Source organism: Amblyraja radiata, chromosome 24 (assembly GCF_010909765.2).
Source record: "Amblyraja radiata isolate CabotCenter1 chromosome 24, sAmbRad1.1.pri, whole genome shotgun sequence".
NCBI lineage: Eukaryota > Metazoa > Chordata > Chondrichthyes > Rajiformes > Rajidae > Amblyraja > Amblyraja radiata.
The window spans coordinates 6,069,023-6,084,737 of NC_045979.1; the positions used below are offsets into that span (position 1 = coordinate 6,069,023).

A 15,715-nucleotide genomic window follows, 5' to 3' on the forward strand; every position below is an offset into this window, starting at 1 on the left:
GGGACTAGCCCACCCGTGTGATGCCCAACGGGTCCCACTTGGTCTAGTAAACAAATAAAACTAAGGAATTTTGACATGTTTCAATTTCTTCCTCTGAGATTCAATGTCAAATTTGGTTTGTGGACATTTTTGTTCAGTGCCTCAGAATATTTTTATTGATGTGCGTTACTGCCTTCGGTCCACTTGTTTGGTGAACTTCACATCACATCCAGTGCAGTCTCACAATCAGTGCCCAAACCAGGCAGAGACTGGCCTGGACGAATGGATTCAATGGCCAGCTCACTGTGGGGAGGATGTGCAGGCCAAAGAGTGGGTGCAATAGTATTCATTGGAATAGTTCCAAGGATGGAGGGAATTTTGTTACATGGTTAGCGGAGCGAAGTTGAGGTAATTTTTATTATAGCAAAGAGTGTAGAGAGGGGATTAGATGGAGGTACACAATATCAAGCTTTTTACTGCTTTGTTTATTTCAGGTTTCTAGCATGTGTACTATTTTGCCTGCTGTGCACAAGAACATCTTGGATTGAGACAGAGGGAAGCTGGTTCCATTATTGAGTAAGTCAAGGATTAAAGGGCACAGATTTAATGTGAAGGGCAAAACAGAGATGTGGATTTTTTTAGTTTGTAGAAAGTCAATGGCTTTAAGAATGGTAAAATAGTGGCTAGCACATTCCACAGAAAGGCTGATGAATTCAGACAATACGCAGCAGATGCTTCCCCTGTTTGTATTGCCAAAGATTATATAAATAGGCAATCAACACTTCAGAAAAAAATTGGAGAGGTACTTTGATGGCTGAGTGGTGCAGATGATAGAACTGCCACCTCACAGTTTCAGAGACCTACGTCCAATCCTGACCTCTGATGCTGCTTGTGTGGAGTCCGCGTGTTCTCCCTGAGATCATATTGGTCTTCCCCGAGTGCTCCTGTTCCCTCCCACATACCAATGACATGCTGGTTGGTTGGTTGGTTGGTTACCCAATGTAAACTGACCTGTGTGTGGGTAAGTGGTGAGATCCAGGAGGAGTTGATGAGAATGCGGGAAGATTAAAACTCAAATAAATAATCAGTGCATGTAGGTGGTTGATGATTGACATGGACTTGTTGGGCTGAATGACCCGTTTGGAACTCTATGAGCTAAGATGGCGGCCAACCCAGGCGACTAATTGCATGCTGTCCACACAAACAGACCTGCAATCACATATTACAATCGCTCCACATTCTTAAATCTCTACTCCCACAGCAACATTTCTTACACTGTAAATGTCTCGATTATAATCATGTATTGTCCTTCCGCTGTCTCGATAGCACGCAACTGTTCATTGTAACTCGGTACACGTGACATGAAACTAACTGTGCCACAAAACCTGCCTCTCCGCACACTTGTGCAATGCAAAAAAATGCACTCCCCTTGCCCGTCCCCTCTCCAGAACAGGATTGGTTTATTGCGATTAGTCCAAGTACATAAGAAAACCTGGTGGCAAGATGTTCACTGAATATTATTTTTTCTGCACGCGGTTTCTCTCCCCGTTTATCTGAAACATACTGGAGACATTTTATCGGCTTCGATTTATTGCAGGTGTTTTGGAAATGTGACATTTTTGCACTGAATCTAGCTTTACTTTGCGAGATCAAAGTCGAGGTTTGCATAGACAACCGCTAACTTGAAGCTTTTAGCATCAATGTAAGATTTTAATTTCCTCCTCTCATGATATAGATATTTGCTTTAAGCCTTCAGACTTGTCCGCAGTTGCTACCTGGGGATTTTTGTTTTCACTTCCACTCTTGCACTCATCTCCTCGTGGAATATTTTCTCTCTCTCCCTGTCTCTGCCGATTTAAGTGAGGAATGTCAAAGGTGGGAAGGAGCGAGGAGGTTGGGAGCTGAGGCGGGAAGTGGAAAATGTTCCGCTAGGCGAGTGTTTGTGAACCCGCTGCCCTTTCCCAGCTCCCCCAGCGTCTCAAGGGGGGGTCAAGATGCAAACGAGTGCGCACATTGGTCAGCCCTCCTCCTGATGCTGTTTGGCAAAGCACACAACAGGACAAACCATCTGCTGGGCACAGTCCGAAGCCAACAACCTTCTCTGGGGAATTTGTCTGTCAGGTTGGCTCCAACCAATTCCAGAGACCACTTGTTCACTCACATTCACTAGGGCTCCAATTAATGTAGACACAGGCGCAAAGGTGTCTTGTGTATGTTTATTCAGAGGGATAATCTTTATTCCAGATCGCACAATACATTAAAATGCAACAACCAAACAATATTTTCTACATCACTAACTGCCAATAGAATCAGCTGCTCAGCAGCTGTGAGTTATTTTTCTGCCAATGGTCTCCATTTCAGAAGGTGCACGCTCTACAACAAAAGACCCCCATTCCAATTCCCCAGCGCTGTCACATCTACAGGACAGTTGGCACTGCCAGTTTGGAGCCTTGAGTGCCTGGTTTTCCCATGCGCTGAAACTATGGATGCCAGTCTGACTGGACGTGTCGCTCGAGCTATTATCCCCCACCTCAGCACTCTAGTGCTACTCCATTAATCACCCTGCCACAGCATCACACCTTGCACCAGGCATTACCCAACCTAGATCTCCTCCACTCCCAATTCAATGTCAACCATGACCCACGGACAAGTTCAAACACCACAATTCTGTCTTCATGTTGCCATGGTTTTTCTCCAAACCTATGTTCAGCCATTTCCAATTGCTAAAGGCTTCAGAGCAGAGTTGAAAACTCTAACAGTGATGGATGCAATGTAATTAGAAGGAAGGACATCTGGATTTATATATCCAGTGTGCTGTGAACAGGCGAGTGTGCTCTAGATGAAATGTGGCTCATAACTGAAACTCTGCATAAGCATTGGGTTTTTATGATTCCAGATCAATGAATGTCAGTGAAATGTGATGACAATTCACTATTTCTGATTTGAGAGTCAAAGGGTTTGGGATGGTTCATCTTGTTGGTGTTAAACACAGCAAATGGGTGGAGCCACCATTACCCACTGGTAATGAGGGACTTCTTCATTTGCAGTGGGTTGCTGGTTTTAAGTTGAACGTTGAAGGTGACCAATTGCCAGACGGTGAGTGCAAACAGTCAGGGATGAAATCTCATGGAACATTTCCAATAAAATGAGTCCCAGTTTGGATGTCGGTGAGGGCCAGCCAAGGAGCACGACCCTGCAGTAAAAGCATCCCACTCCCGAGTCCGGAGAAATAATTAGATCTGTGGGGAGTGATTAAAGAACATAAATGGTTGGGGTATCATCGCCCAGAATGAGTCCGTTTAGATTGTCAAGCACATGCCAGCAATTTGAAAGAGCCGGAGTAACTCAGCGGGACAGGCAAGCATCTCTGGAGAAGGGTCTGATGAAGGGTCTCAACCCAAAACGTCACACATTCCTTCTCTCCAGAGATGCTGCCTGTCCCGCTGAGTTACTCCAGCTTTTTGTGTCTATCTTCGGTTTAAACCAGCATCTGCAGTTCCTTCTCACACACTTTGAAAGAGCTGTCCTGTCAGTCGAGCCTGGCGTTGTAGGTTTATCCACCTCCCTTTAGAAAGTGGTGATGAATCTACTTCTGCCACCATTTCAGTTACAGTTTAGTTTATTGTCACGTGTACCGAGGTACAGTGAAAAACTTTTGCTGCGTGCTATCCAGTCAGCTGAAAGACAATATATGATTACAATCGAGCCATTTACAGTGTATAGATACATGATATGGGAATAACATTTAGTGCAAGGTAAAGCCAACAAAGTCCGATCAAGGATAGTCCGAGGGTCACCAAAGAGGTAGATAGCAGTTCAGCAATGCTCTCTAGTTGTTGATAGGATGATTTCCACTAGGGGCGCCACATTGATGGCAGCCTCTGCCCACAGTCTGTCTGTTTTTTCAATTTTCTTTTCATTTTGAGTCTGTTTTAAAAGTGTGTTTTGGAGGACTCTTTAGTTTTTCTATGTGGGGGAGGGGGATAGGGTAAGGGGGAAACCGTTTCCCAGTCACTTCCTGGCGAGGATGCGACTCTTCTCCGAGTCTCGTCCCCGCCCTCCCCCCCCCACGGCCTACCAACTGGATTGACGCGGCCTTTCCTGCCGGGGACAGGACTGGATTCACCGCGGAGCGGGCAGATGCCTAGCTGGATCACCATTTGAAGCTCCGGAGTACTGGGCCTGCTGCTTCAACATCTCGGAGCTAGGGTCTGGAGAGCTCGCAGCACAGGCGGCGCTGACCAACATCGAGGAGTCCTGGGACCCTTTGCCGGGAGCCACCAGCATTAAATCTCCGACCAGCGCGGCCTTTGGACTTCGGGAGCCGCGGACTCCGGTAGGAGGTGGCCGATTCGGATGTCCAAGCCGTTGAAGTGGTTCTCCCGTTCTGACGTCGGACTTCCATCATCCCGGCGTGAGGGGCTGGACATCGGGCCGCCCGTGGCGGTGACTGCGAGGGGTTCGGGAGCCCCCTGACCTTGGGTGAACAACGGAGGAGGACGACTGAATTTTCGAGCCTTCCCTCATAGTGGGAAACTTTGACCCCGCTGTGTGGGGATGTCTGTGTAAAAGACGATCGTGTTCTGTGCTCTTTATTATTCGTATGGCTGTATGTTGACAACTGTACCAATTGGCACATGTGACAAATAAATGTATCTTGTATCTCTTGATACAGTTGCCTGATAACAGCTGGGAAGAAACTGTCCCTGAATCTGGAGGTGTGCGTTTTCACACTTCAGTATCTTTTACCTGATGGGAGAGGGGAGAAAAGGGAGCGGCCAGGGTGAAACATGTCCTTCATTATGCTGCTGCTTGTCGAGGCAGCGTGAGGTATAAATGGAGTCAATAGGAGGGAGGTTGCGTTGTGTGAGGGTCTGTGCTGCGTCCACAATTCGCTGCAATTTCCTGCTGTTCCCAAACCAAGCTGTGATGCATCCTGATAAACACTAAATGCTGGAGTAACACAGCGGGATAGGCCGCATCTCTGGAGAGAAGGAATGGGTGATGTTTCAGGTCGAGACCCTTCTTCAGACAGCAGTGTGATCTACATTCTAACAACTGGCCATCTGAATCAACGAGACCAAGGTGGGATGTTGTTGCCTGAGGAGCTTCAGGCAGTCTGTGTTTATGTTTGTTTTGGCCTGGCTGAGGGTTAGCCTCGGAAAACTGCAATTAATGGATTAATTTCAGATAACCGAGAGCAGACGTGAAGGTCTGTGAAGTGCAGGTGAGTTGCAGAGGATCCTGTTTCATAGCCACCCCCCAGCAAGCAGAACCATCAACACAGATCTGACTCACTGACAGTGTGTTTCTTATCACTTATCATCATTAACTAGCGGCCTGCCTGCCTGCCTGCCATGCCTCACCAGAAGATATGGGGCTGGGGGGGGGGGAGAAATGGGGCTAAGTTTGAGTAATGCTGTCAATCAGCACCGGTTACCTTTCCTGGCTCTGAGTGATCTTATTGAAACACTTTTGTCCTCTGGGCAAAGGCAGGTGGTGCATTTTTACTGCTGCCTTTTTTTGTCAAGCCTCCACTCCCAGCTTGCTACCTTCCCCATAACATCCCACCCGCCCTCCCTCATCTCCCCCCATCTCCCGCCTCCATCTCCCTCTGAGGAGCCACCTCAAGCAATTAATCTTATACTGAGGGGTGAATGTCTGAATGTGTAGGAAGGAACTGCAGATGCTTCTTTAAACCGAAGGTAGACATACCTGTAAAACGCTGGAGTAACTCAGCGGGACAGGCAGCATCCCTGGAGAGAAGGAATGGGCGACGTTTCGGGTCGAGACCCTTCTTCAGACTTTTCCCTCACTAAATGGCAAACTGGGGGGACATTACAACCCACGTGTCTTTCGAATGTGATGTGTAGATGTGAGGGGAAACCCACGCAGCCACAGGGAGAACTTGCAAACTCCACCCAGTGGCATTAGAGGTCGCTTTGCTGTCCCTGACATGAGACTGATGGTGGCTGTAGGTGTGACTAGGGCAGTTACTAAGAAATAGCTTGTTGCAAAGATCTCCAGGGCTTCCAACAAGAAGTGACTATCTCCGCTGGCCAACAAGAATAACAAACCCTGAGACAGTCACTGCAGGATGCTCGGCCACCTTGCCATCCACCACGCCACTTACGAGATCTTTTTAAGTATCATTTTTGCTGCTGAAGCATCAGGACATGGGTCTTTGACAGGGTAGACCTCAATCTTGTGAATTCCCTTTCTAAACCACTCCTCCTCAACCTTGACCAAAGAAATAAGCCTTTTTTGTCATCGGTCCTTATAACTCTTCACATAACACATCTGTAAAGAACCTTGGGACCTTGTGCTATTTTCATGGCACTAAATGGAAATGTTAATATTGTTATTCTAAACTCCATGAACCTCTTCAGTCTGTAGCTTTCCCCCAGATGCCTGATGTTCTGTATTCAAGCCATCTGAACATGATTGGATTACCATCCTGCAGTATTGTTCTGGTCTGCTCCAATTTCTCCCTGCACAGTCCACCCACCTTAATTGAAAGTTACCTAAACATAGATGAGCCAATACTTCAAATATGCAATACAAATCCCCACAAGTATTCAATAAGTCCAATTCACTGAGTGATCAATTGTTCAATGCTGTCACACAGTTATGATTCTTATGATATCATAATTATTGATTTGTGGCTTTGGTTCAGATGAGTAATATGTCAAAAGGTTGAAATTGCCACTCTCATGACAATATTTAGCACTCAACATTTGTCCGATTCTATGTAATCTGCCACCATTCTGTAATTCACATCTGTGGCTATAGTCTTCAAACCCTATAGAATAGCTACACTAGTCCACTCACTTAAGAGTGCAATTCACCATTCAAATGTGGGGAAGGGATTGGAAATGTTTTCCTCATCCAAACACCCTGACAACGAACACTGTGAATATGTGGAAGTGATTTAATAGCTGCTCTGCAGATACGACAGGCTTCAACTTCTACGAAATACTTTTAACAATATTTCCTACCTCTAACTGTGATAACATTGCTATGTAGTATTGTGTCTTTCTTTGTCTGATGAATCACATACTCTTGTGTGTGACGGCTGCACCTTCGTTCCTTACGGCTGGAGGAAGTTTCTGCTCGTCTAGAACTGGACATTAGACAACCAGACTGACAATTTCACACCTGTGGCTGTCCAGCAGTTTCTGAGATAAGATTCCAATTGTCCTTTGCTCTGTCTGAAAGGTCAGGGAAATGTTAATAAAATGGGCGTTAGATCACAAAACGTAATTAATGATTTATTCTCAAATTGGAATGCTATTTCCTTTATTGTTTGACGGTTTAGTGGGGAGTTACAAATGCAGGTAGTTCTGCTATAACACATGTTTCCACAATGCAAAATGGATATAACATGATCAATTAATTAGTTTAGTTTAGTTCAGTTTAGAGAAACAGGCCCTTTGGTCCACTGAGTCCACGCTGACCACTTCAGAATAGGGGTGGGAGATTGCAACCTTCACGTGGTCTGCCCTGTTTCGACGAATGCAATCAACCCGGCGTGCACAATCAAATAAGATCAAATAGTACAAGTTGTCCTACAACTTTAGGCTGTGCACGCCATACGCAAGAAGAAGACTTCAGAATATTTATCCACTTCAGGGAATATTATGTGCACCTAATTATGTATAACGTGGTTTAATTGAGAACTGAAGAACCACTTTCAAGTTATTTCGGAAATTAGCAAGCAGAAAAATAACTGTCTTGGAAAAAAATGCTTCCTTGTAGGCTCCTCACAGTGATCAGACACCCTGTGTAGGAAGGAACTGCAGATGCTGGTTTAAACCGAAGATAGACACAAACTGCTGGAGTAACATAGAAGGGTCTCAACCCTGAAATGTGACACATTCCTTCTCTCCAGAGATGCTGCCTGACCCGCTGAGTTACTCCAGCATTTTGTGTCCATCTTCGATCAGAGTCCCTTGTCTCTTAAGAATGTAGCTGTTTCTTTCACTATGGGAGGTCACTGAAATTGGCGTGGTCATTTCCAGTGCCACTTAGAGGCATTGAGTCATGGCACGGAAACAAGCCCTTGGGCCCAACTTGCCCATGCCGACCCACATGCCCCATCTACGTTAGTCCCACCTGCATATGCATTTGGCCCATATCCCTCTAAATCTCTTCCATTCCTGCACCTGTCCAAATGGCCATCCATGTACCAGTGCAATATTACTCTGTTACATGCAGCCGTCAGTATTTTTATCTTGTGGCAACAAAGATAAACATAATTAATAAAAAGACCTTTATTTTTTTAAATCTTGTCGGGAAAAATATCTTTGTTATTATGTCTGAACTATTCTAGCCCTTAAGGCCTATTCCCCATTGACACAATTGCTTTGTAATGTAATTTTCTATGACACACCAGGTTTCTTAGGAACACAACTCTTGTGATACAGCAGAACTATCCGTAGCTGAATGGGAAGAGGCTGAAGTGAGCAGGTCAGCTCCCATCTGAAGTTCAGTGGGCATCTGATGCATGTTAATTCTGGATACAGACTGCACTGGTTCAGGAGCTTCACCTTTGTCCAAGTTCACCAAAGTTATTCCCCGTCTCACAATTTCTCCATCTCGGCATTAGCAATTTATATTCATACAGCAGCTTCAATGTAATAAACCTTTCCAAGGCACTTTACAATTTCCAAAACAATTTGACTCCATGTGTAGAAGTTTCAACAAATGACCTGAAGCTTAACGCAAGATGTAGGTTTCAGCAGGTACACAAAATTGCTGGGGAAACTCAGCGGGTGCAGCAGCATCTATGAAGCGAAGGAAATAGGCGACGTTTCGGGCCGAAACCCTTCTTCAGCCCGAAACGTCGCCTATTTCCTTCGCTCCATAGATGCTGCTGCACCCGCTGAGTTTCCCCAGCAATTTTGTGTACCTTCGATATTCCAGCATCTGCAGTTCCCTTTTGAACATGTAGGTTTCAGCAACTGATTTGACGAAAGGTGATGAGGCAAAGCATCAGGGATTTCCAGACCAGGCTAAGGCAGCTGAAGCCATCTTTACCTATGTTGCAGAAAGTGCTGCAGTAACTCAGCGGATCAGACAGCATCTCTGTAGGACATGGATACGTGATGTTCTGGATTGGAATCCTTCTTCAGGCTGCAGTATGAGGGATTTGAAAACAAGGCCAATTATTTAATGGCTGATGTGTGAACAGCCGTGATGACTGAATGGTTAAAGTGTGACAATGCATCAATGCTGAAGACAGTGGAGAGTAAACTATGTGTGCGGAAGAACTGTGTGGAGGACTTTGGAATCATGTCTAATATCATATAGGAATAATATAGACATGGGTGAGAGCCATCAGCAGGTGAGTTGAAGCAAGAATTGAGCTAGGTTTTGGTAATGAGATGAAATAAGTAGCCTCAGTGACGTTGATGGGGTGGGAGATTGCAACCTTCACGTGGTCCACCCTGTTTCAACGAATGCAATCAACCTGGCGTGCAGAATCAAATAAGATCAAATAGAACAAGTTGTCCTACAACTTTAGGCTGTGCACACCATACGCAAGAAGACGTAGAAGTGACGTTGATATGTGGCCAGAAGGACACCTTGGGGTCAAAGTGCTTCACTAATATGCTGAAAGGTTTGCTCAGCCTCCAATAAATGTGAGAGAGATGGATGGAGCAAGAGGAAAGCTAATGGAGGTGCAAGCAGCAGCCAAAACAATGGCTTTGGTCTTTCCAATGCATTTTGTTAGAGGAAGTTTCTGCTCATCTAGATCTTTATATTAGACAACTAGACTGACAATTTCACACTTTGTTATTTCCTTTGCCTGCCCTGTGATCAGCTGAGAGAAGGTCCCAATTGTCCTAAATATCAGTGAAACCATGAAACATTGGAAAAAAACATAGCTTTTTATCAGATATAATTACAAATTGGAAAACGAGTAAGCTCAAAAACATTTTTGTCTACTTTCTTTACTATAATTCTGTACTTAATTGGGACTTTTGTTTTCCCCCTACAGAAATATTCAAAATGAATTAGGTATGTCAAAGAATTAAGTCATTGGCAGAACTCTACATGCCTGTGTTGTTATGATGTAACATCATCAATCAAATGTGGACTAATCCAGATAACATGAATTCAAATCCTTAAATGAAAATAAAAATAATGAAGATGTTGCAAATCTGAAATGAAAACAGAAAACACAGAAAACACAGTCCTGGTGATTTTTTTTGTGCCAGAGACATTATCTGCTTCTCTTTCCACAGATCACTGAATGACCTCCTGAGTGGTTCCAGAATTTTTTGGTTCTAATTCAAATCCTCAGACGTTACAGAAATGCGTTTGAAATCTTAAATGCCTTGCTGATTTCTTAACCTGTAGCTCCACACACTATATGTGGCTCCAGTTCCTCAATAGTGCCCCTGACCCCTAACTGCCCTTTGTGATGGCATTGCCTACCACCACCTCTCAAGGCGGCACCTTTGACGGGCAACATGTTCGTGCCTCCACCAGTGATGTCCACATCACCACAATATCCCAATAAACCTATAACCTGGCAAAGAGGAACGTGTGTACTGTGGCCAGTGGAAATAGCAATTCAAAGCTTAGGAAATTATGATGAAACAAATAAGGAAATTAAAAAGATTCCAATCTCGTAATTAACCTTTAGAGACCTAAACCTGTAGATCATTATAGTTGGTAAATTATCCTCTCTCATGGTTCCTTCAGTGACTATGGGGAATTTAGTCACATTAGGTTTTCAAGGCCAAAGCTTAGAAAGCCCAATATCTGATAGCGATACTTTTACTAAGAACACAGTGTCAACAGCCAAACTCAAAAAAGATATAATTGATCAGCCGTGATCATATTCGATGGCGGTGCTGGCTCGCAGGGCTGAATGGCCTACTCCTGCACCTACTTTCTATGTTTCTATAAGTGAAGGACAACCCTGTAGCTAAGCCAGGGATTGTGGATTTGGGTTCGGGGCAGTGGAGGTGGGGTGATTAGTAGTGGTGTTAGGAGGATATGAGGGGAGACAGGAGAGCTGTTTGAGGTTGGGAACTACTGACTGTGAGGAAGACAGCCTTTCATCCACCACAATCCCCTTCATCTCTCAGAGGCTAGTGGACGTTGGAATTTTCCCCTGGGGCAGCACAGAATGGAAGGTGTAATATACACTGGGTGGTCTGAAACAATGCACCGTGACCCCATCACCAACAGGCAATCAATCCCACCGTCGTGCATGAGAAGGCTCACGGGCGTCTTCATCTCTAACTGGCTCCAGCAACACAACCAGCTATTGCTGCGTCTGCAGTCCAGGCCACACTTTAAACCCGTGTGGGATACAGTCACAAATAAACCATTATCTATTTATCACTTCATCAGTCATGCCCTGCACTTTATCACAGATCTTTCCTTTTGTTCTTCCCTTTTTTCTCATCCTGACATCCCGGGCTCTGCGTTTAATTAAAACTATTAAATCTCGAGCTTTCCAATCTAATGAATGATCATTGACCTAAAATGTTGACTTTCTTATGTCTTCACAGATTCTACTTGATATGCAGATTGTTTCCAGAATTTTGTTTATATTATAGACAGAACAGGACATTTTGTCCAAGTGTTCTCTACCAGTGTTTATACTCCATGAGTTGCTTCCCATTCTAGTTCCGACTTCACATCCTGTCTTTCCCTTCATTATTCCCTCCTGTCTACATCAGGTTTCCCCGCCACAGTGTCGTTCATCTCCACTTCAATCATCTCTACATGAATTGCCTTCATTTGTCAATGATCACTGAAATAATTTCTGCTGGACCAGTTTTCTCCTTATCCATTGAAACAAAGCCTGTTATTTTAATGATCCCTGTCAGGGCCTCTCTAAGTTCTCTCTCTTCCAGAGACAAGCTTCATCCACTTACCCAACCCTTCCTGACAAATGTACCCAGTCATTTACTTGTCACCTTATGGTCACTGTCTCCAGTAACCCACTAGCATTTTCATGTAGCATATTGACAGTGTTTCGTCTAGTTATTATCGGACGGGATGACTAAAGCGTGTCTCGTGTCAGCAAACACCATTGTCATTCTGTAGATAGACACAAAATGCTGGAGTAACTCAGCGGGACAAGCAGCATCTCTGGAGAGAAGGAATGGGTGATGTTTAGGGTGGAGTGTGTGGGGTTTAAATCAATACACCAGCTTCAGATACTGTATGGAGGTGGAACTGCTCAGTTCATTGATTCTGCATTGTACTTGGACATGGTAATTTCACATTGGCACTATCATTGAGCTCTAGCCTCCACTAATGGGATGGAAGCCTCCTTGATTTGCTATTATGAAATAATGTACGAGGATACAGAGTTTGTGCATTGAAGTTATAAACCAAAATATCGTATTACCTCAGTGGCGATGTCCTCTGAATGTGTTAATGGCACAAACACTGGGATTACATTCTGTTAAAACTAAGGAGCATGGAGAGCCGTAACTGGGGCACTCACCCAACACCACTAAAGATGAGTGTCACCCTGTGTAGGAAGGACTGAGAGATGCGGGTTTATGTTGAAGAGAGACACAAGATGCTGGAGTAACTCAGCGGGACAGGCAGCATCTCTGGATAGAAGGAATGGGTGACGTTTCGGGTCGAGACCCTTCTAATTTGTAATCCTTCAGATAAATCATTTCCCCTTGAACAGTGGTACCCAAATACAGAATTCAGTATATGAGCAGTTCCCTCTTTATACAGTATCTATAAGCCAATATATAACAGAGCAACGAAGAAAAGCACCAAACTCCAAGTTTACACAGAAATGCAAGAAACAAACAAACAACAGCAAATAGATCTTGATGCAAGTTAATGGTACTTGCTGGGCTCTTTACGATAACTTAGATTTGCCACTATATCTTTAGATTGAAATGTTATGCATTGGATCATAAATAGCATCATGGGTCTTTTACAGTTTCAGGATGCTTCGTGCTCAGCTCAAGGGGTCGTGTGTCTGTACAGATCCTTCACTCCAGCCAAACCGCACCATTGGGGCTAGACGTTCCCGATTCTCAATAGCCCTTCTGTGAAAATGTGCTTCGTAATGTCACTCAGGCGGTGGGCTCTCAGTCTAAGATTACTTTCTTGAGTGATCTCTATCAGGAGGCAGAGCTTTAAATATTCAGGGCATGGAGTCCATCCCGTTTTTTTTTTTCTCACTTTAATTAGAAAAAAAAGTTTCTCTGTGAAATTACAAACAAGATACTTACGTGGGATGTCTTAAAACTACAGTACAGTGTGTAATGCAACTGTTTGCATCAACCTAGACTGCAGGAATAGCACTTGGAGTCTGGCAAATATTAACATACTGGTAGCAGTGTAAGAATTATTACAATATTAAAAAAAATTAGACCATAAAAAAGTACAGGCGAGTTGCACTATTGAAATCAGCAGCAGCAAACCAGAGCTTAACCTTACTCCCAATGTCGTTACAGACATCCCTTTACAGTTTGAAGGCTGTAGCTCCTGATATGTTCAAATCAACAGATAGTCATATCCCAATAGGTTTCTTTCCTTCACACTCTCGCTCTCTCTCGCTCTCTCTCTCTCACACACACACACACACACTCTGCTATCCTTTCATAGCTAATGTCCATAGTGCAGGTTGTCTAGTTAATGCAGTTACACAATTGCCTTTAGAAAGTGCAAGCCCTTGTTTTCTGGTACAGTATGCAGCTTCACATCCCTCCGAATGATCGCAAGGAGCAGTCAGCAGCTTTTCCACTTATTAATAAGGCATTGACATACCAATAAAAAAATAAGAAATACCAGGCTGGAGATACTAGTTGCATGTGGCTGATGCTACGGGGAGATCCTCATTACTTGACAGCTATAGGAGCCACGTCCTTCATTTTATAATGTCTCTTTTCAATGGGCAATTGCACGGTTCCATTTAAAATAAAACATTGCAAATTGTAATGTTCAGGATTTATGCTTAGATTGCTATTCCCCCATTGAAAAGGAATATGCGGTAATTTACTGAACATGTCCAATGGTTCAAAATGGTCCCCTGGGAGGTGTAGTCCACCTTAGTGCTTTGCAGAGTATTAACTAAAATGAAAAGCCATGCAGCTAAACTACAACTCCCAAAATGCCACGCGCTTCACGCATATCCCATATTAAGACAGCGCTGCTCATTGTAATCAAGTCTGATCCAGCCACTCTGCACGTTTCGGTGCTTTGCAGGTGTGGAAGTCGACTGTCTCCTGGCATTCCTTGCACTTGACGGCACAGCACCAGTGGAACTTGCACTCGCACTTGGTGACGCGTGCAACCCGCGTCGTGTCATAGCCCCGGCCGCAGCACATCACTTCACACCCATCCATGCCCCTGGAGAACTTGTTGCAAACTCTCCCGGCTGTGCCCAAGGACCCTGCAAAAAGACAGTGAAGAGGAGGTCGTTAAAGATGGGTGGGTCTGGTTTGACATACAAAGCATTCCGCTGGTAACAGAGTCACAGAGAGTCATAGACCACTCTTACCCCAGGAAAAAACTTTTACACATTTTCTGTATAAACAGAAGAATTGGGGAAATTTTGGGGGGGGGGGGGGGGAAATTGATTCCTATACTTCTTTCATGACCTTCGGAGAACGACAAACACTTAAGACCCAGTGAAGTTCCCTTGAATTGAGTCATCGTCTTTAAGCAAGAAATGCGATGACTAATTTGGCTTTGTAAGATCCCAGAAGCAGCTATTTGATACTGACCAGATAATTTAATTTACTAAATCTAGTTGAGGGATAAGACACCATTGATAGGCAGACTGACATTCTTTGAAACTATACTCTGAGACAATTTACTTTCTATTTACTAGAAAAAAAATTCCTCTGGCACTGCTATTGGTTTAGATCTATCTTCTGATTTCTGGAGTGGAAACAGGAATCTCCATAATTCCAAGCAAGAGTCCTATTTACTGATCCACAGCCAACCAGAGAACATTAAGGTTAATATACTGTGGTGTAGATCCATGCTTCATAAACCATTCAGTATTGGTATAACCTAGCATTGATATGGACGGCAAACTTTCTGTTAAACATCAATCCATAGGAACATCAGTGGCAATTAGTCAAGGCTGAGTCGTGCTCAGTAAAGCATTTCCCTTGTATTTAAATGGAATCATAACATGAAATCTTAAGACATTGGAGGATTTGAAAAAGCTATTTGTTCCAGGCCAATCCCCTTCATTCTCCCATAGTCTGATTATAGCATCAACCTCGATTGAAAATATCCTTTTGCCTTACCAAATCTGTTTATTATCCTCAACACTTTGAAAATAAAGTTCCTCCTAGTCATCTCTTCCAAATGTATTAATTACTATTATATGCATGTCTCCAGTCGTTGCAGTTTTAACTAATGGAGCTTAAGGGTGATTAGAAATTAGGCAAGAAACAAAAAATGATCATCGAAGTTAGTGATGGAATATTTTCCATAGGAAATTGAATTGGTAGAAATATATCCTTTGGACAAATGTGTTAACCTTGTGGGGATTTCAACAGAATGATACAAAGTGTAAATTGAGGATCAATTATTGAGTTCAGAAGATTGAAAGGTGATGTAATAGGGATATTTCAAACTGGATGTGATATAGATGATAGGAAGAAATTATTTCTCTTAGTAGGCAGTTGAAGAAAAAGGTGAATGGCATAACCTGAACTGAAAACCAGTTATTCAGGAGTGAAATCAGAAATCACATCTTCACACAAAGGCTGAAATG

General features: G+C 43.7%; 1 protein-coding gene across 1 annotated transcript in view; it reads right to left on the minus strand.

Moving 5' to 3' along the window:
• Nucleotides 1-9,856: 9,856 nt before the first annotated feature.
• The window catches only part of wnt2b (Wnt family member 2B), a 53,343-nt gene continuing 47,484 nt past the window's right edge, over nucleotides 9,857-15,715 (minus strand). Inside the window, exon 5 of the mRNA XM_033042321.1 lies at nucleotides 9,857-14,374. Coding sequence (XP_032898212.1) covers nucleotides 14,145-14,374 — 230 coding nt within the window. The 3' untranslated portion in view covers nucleotides 9,857-14,144. The remainder of the gene's footprint in view (nucleotides 14,375-15,715) is intronic.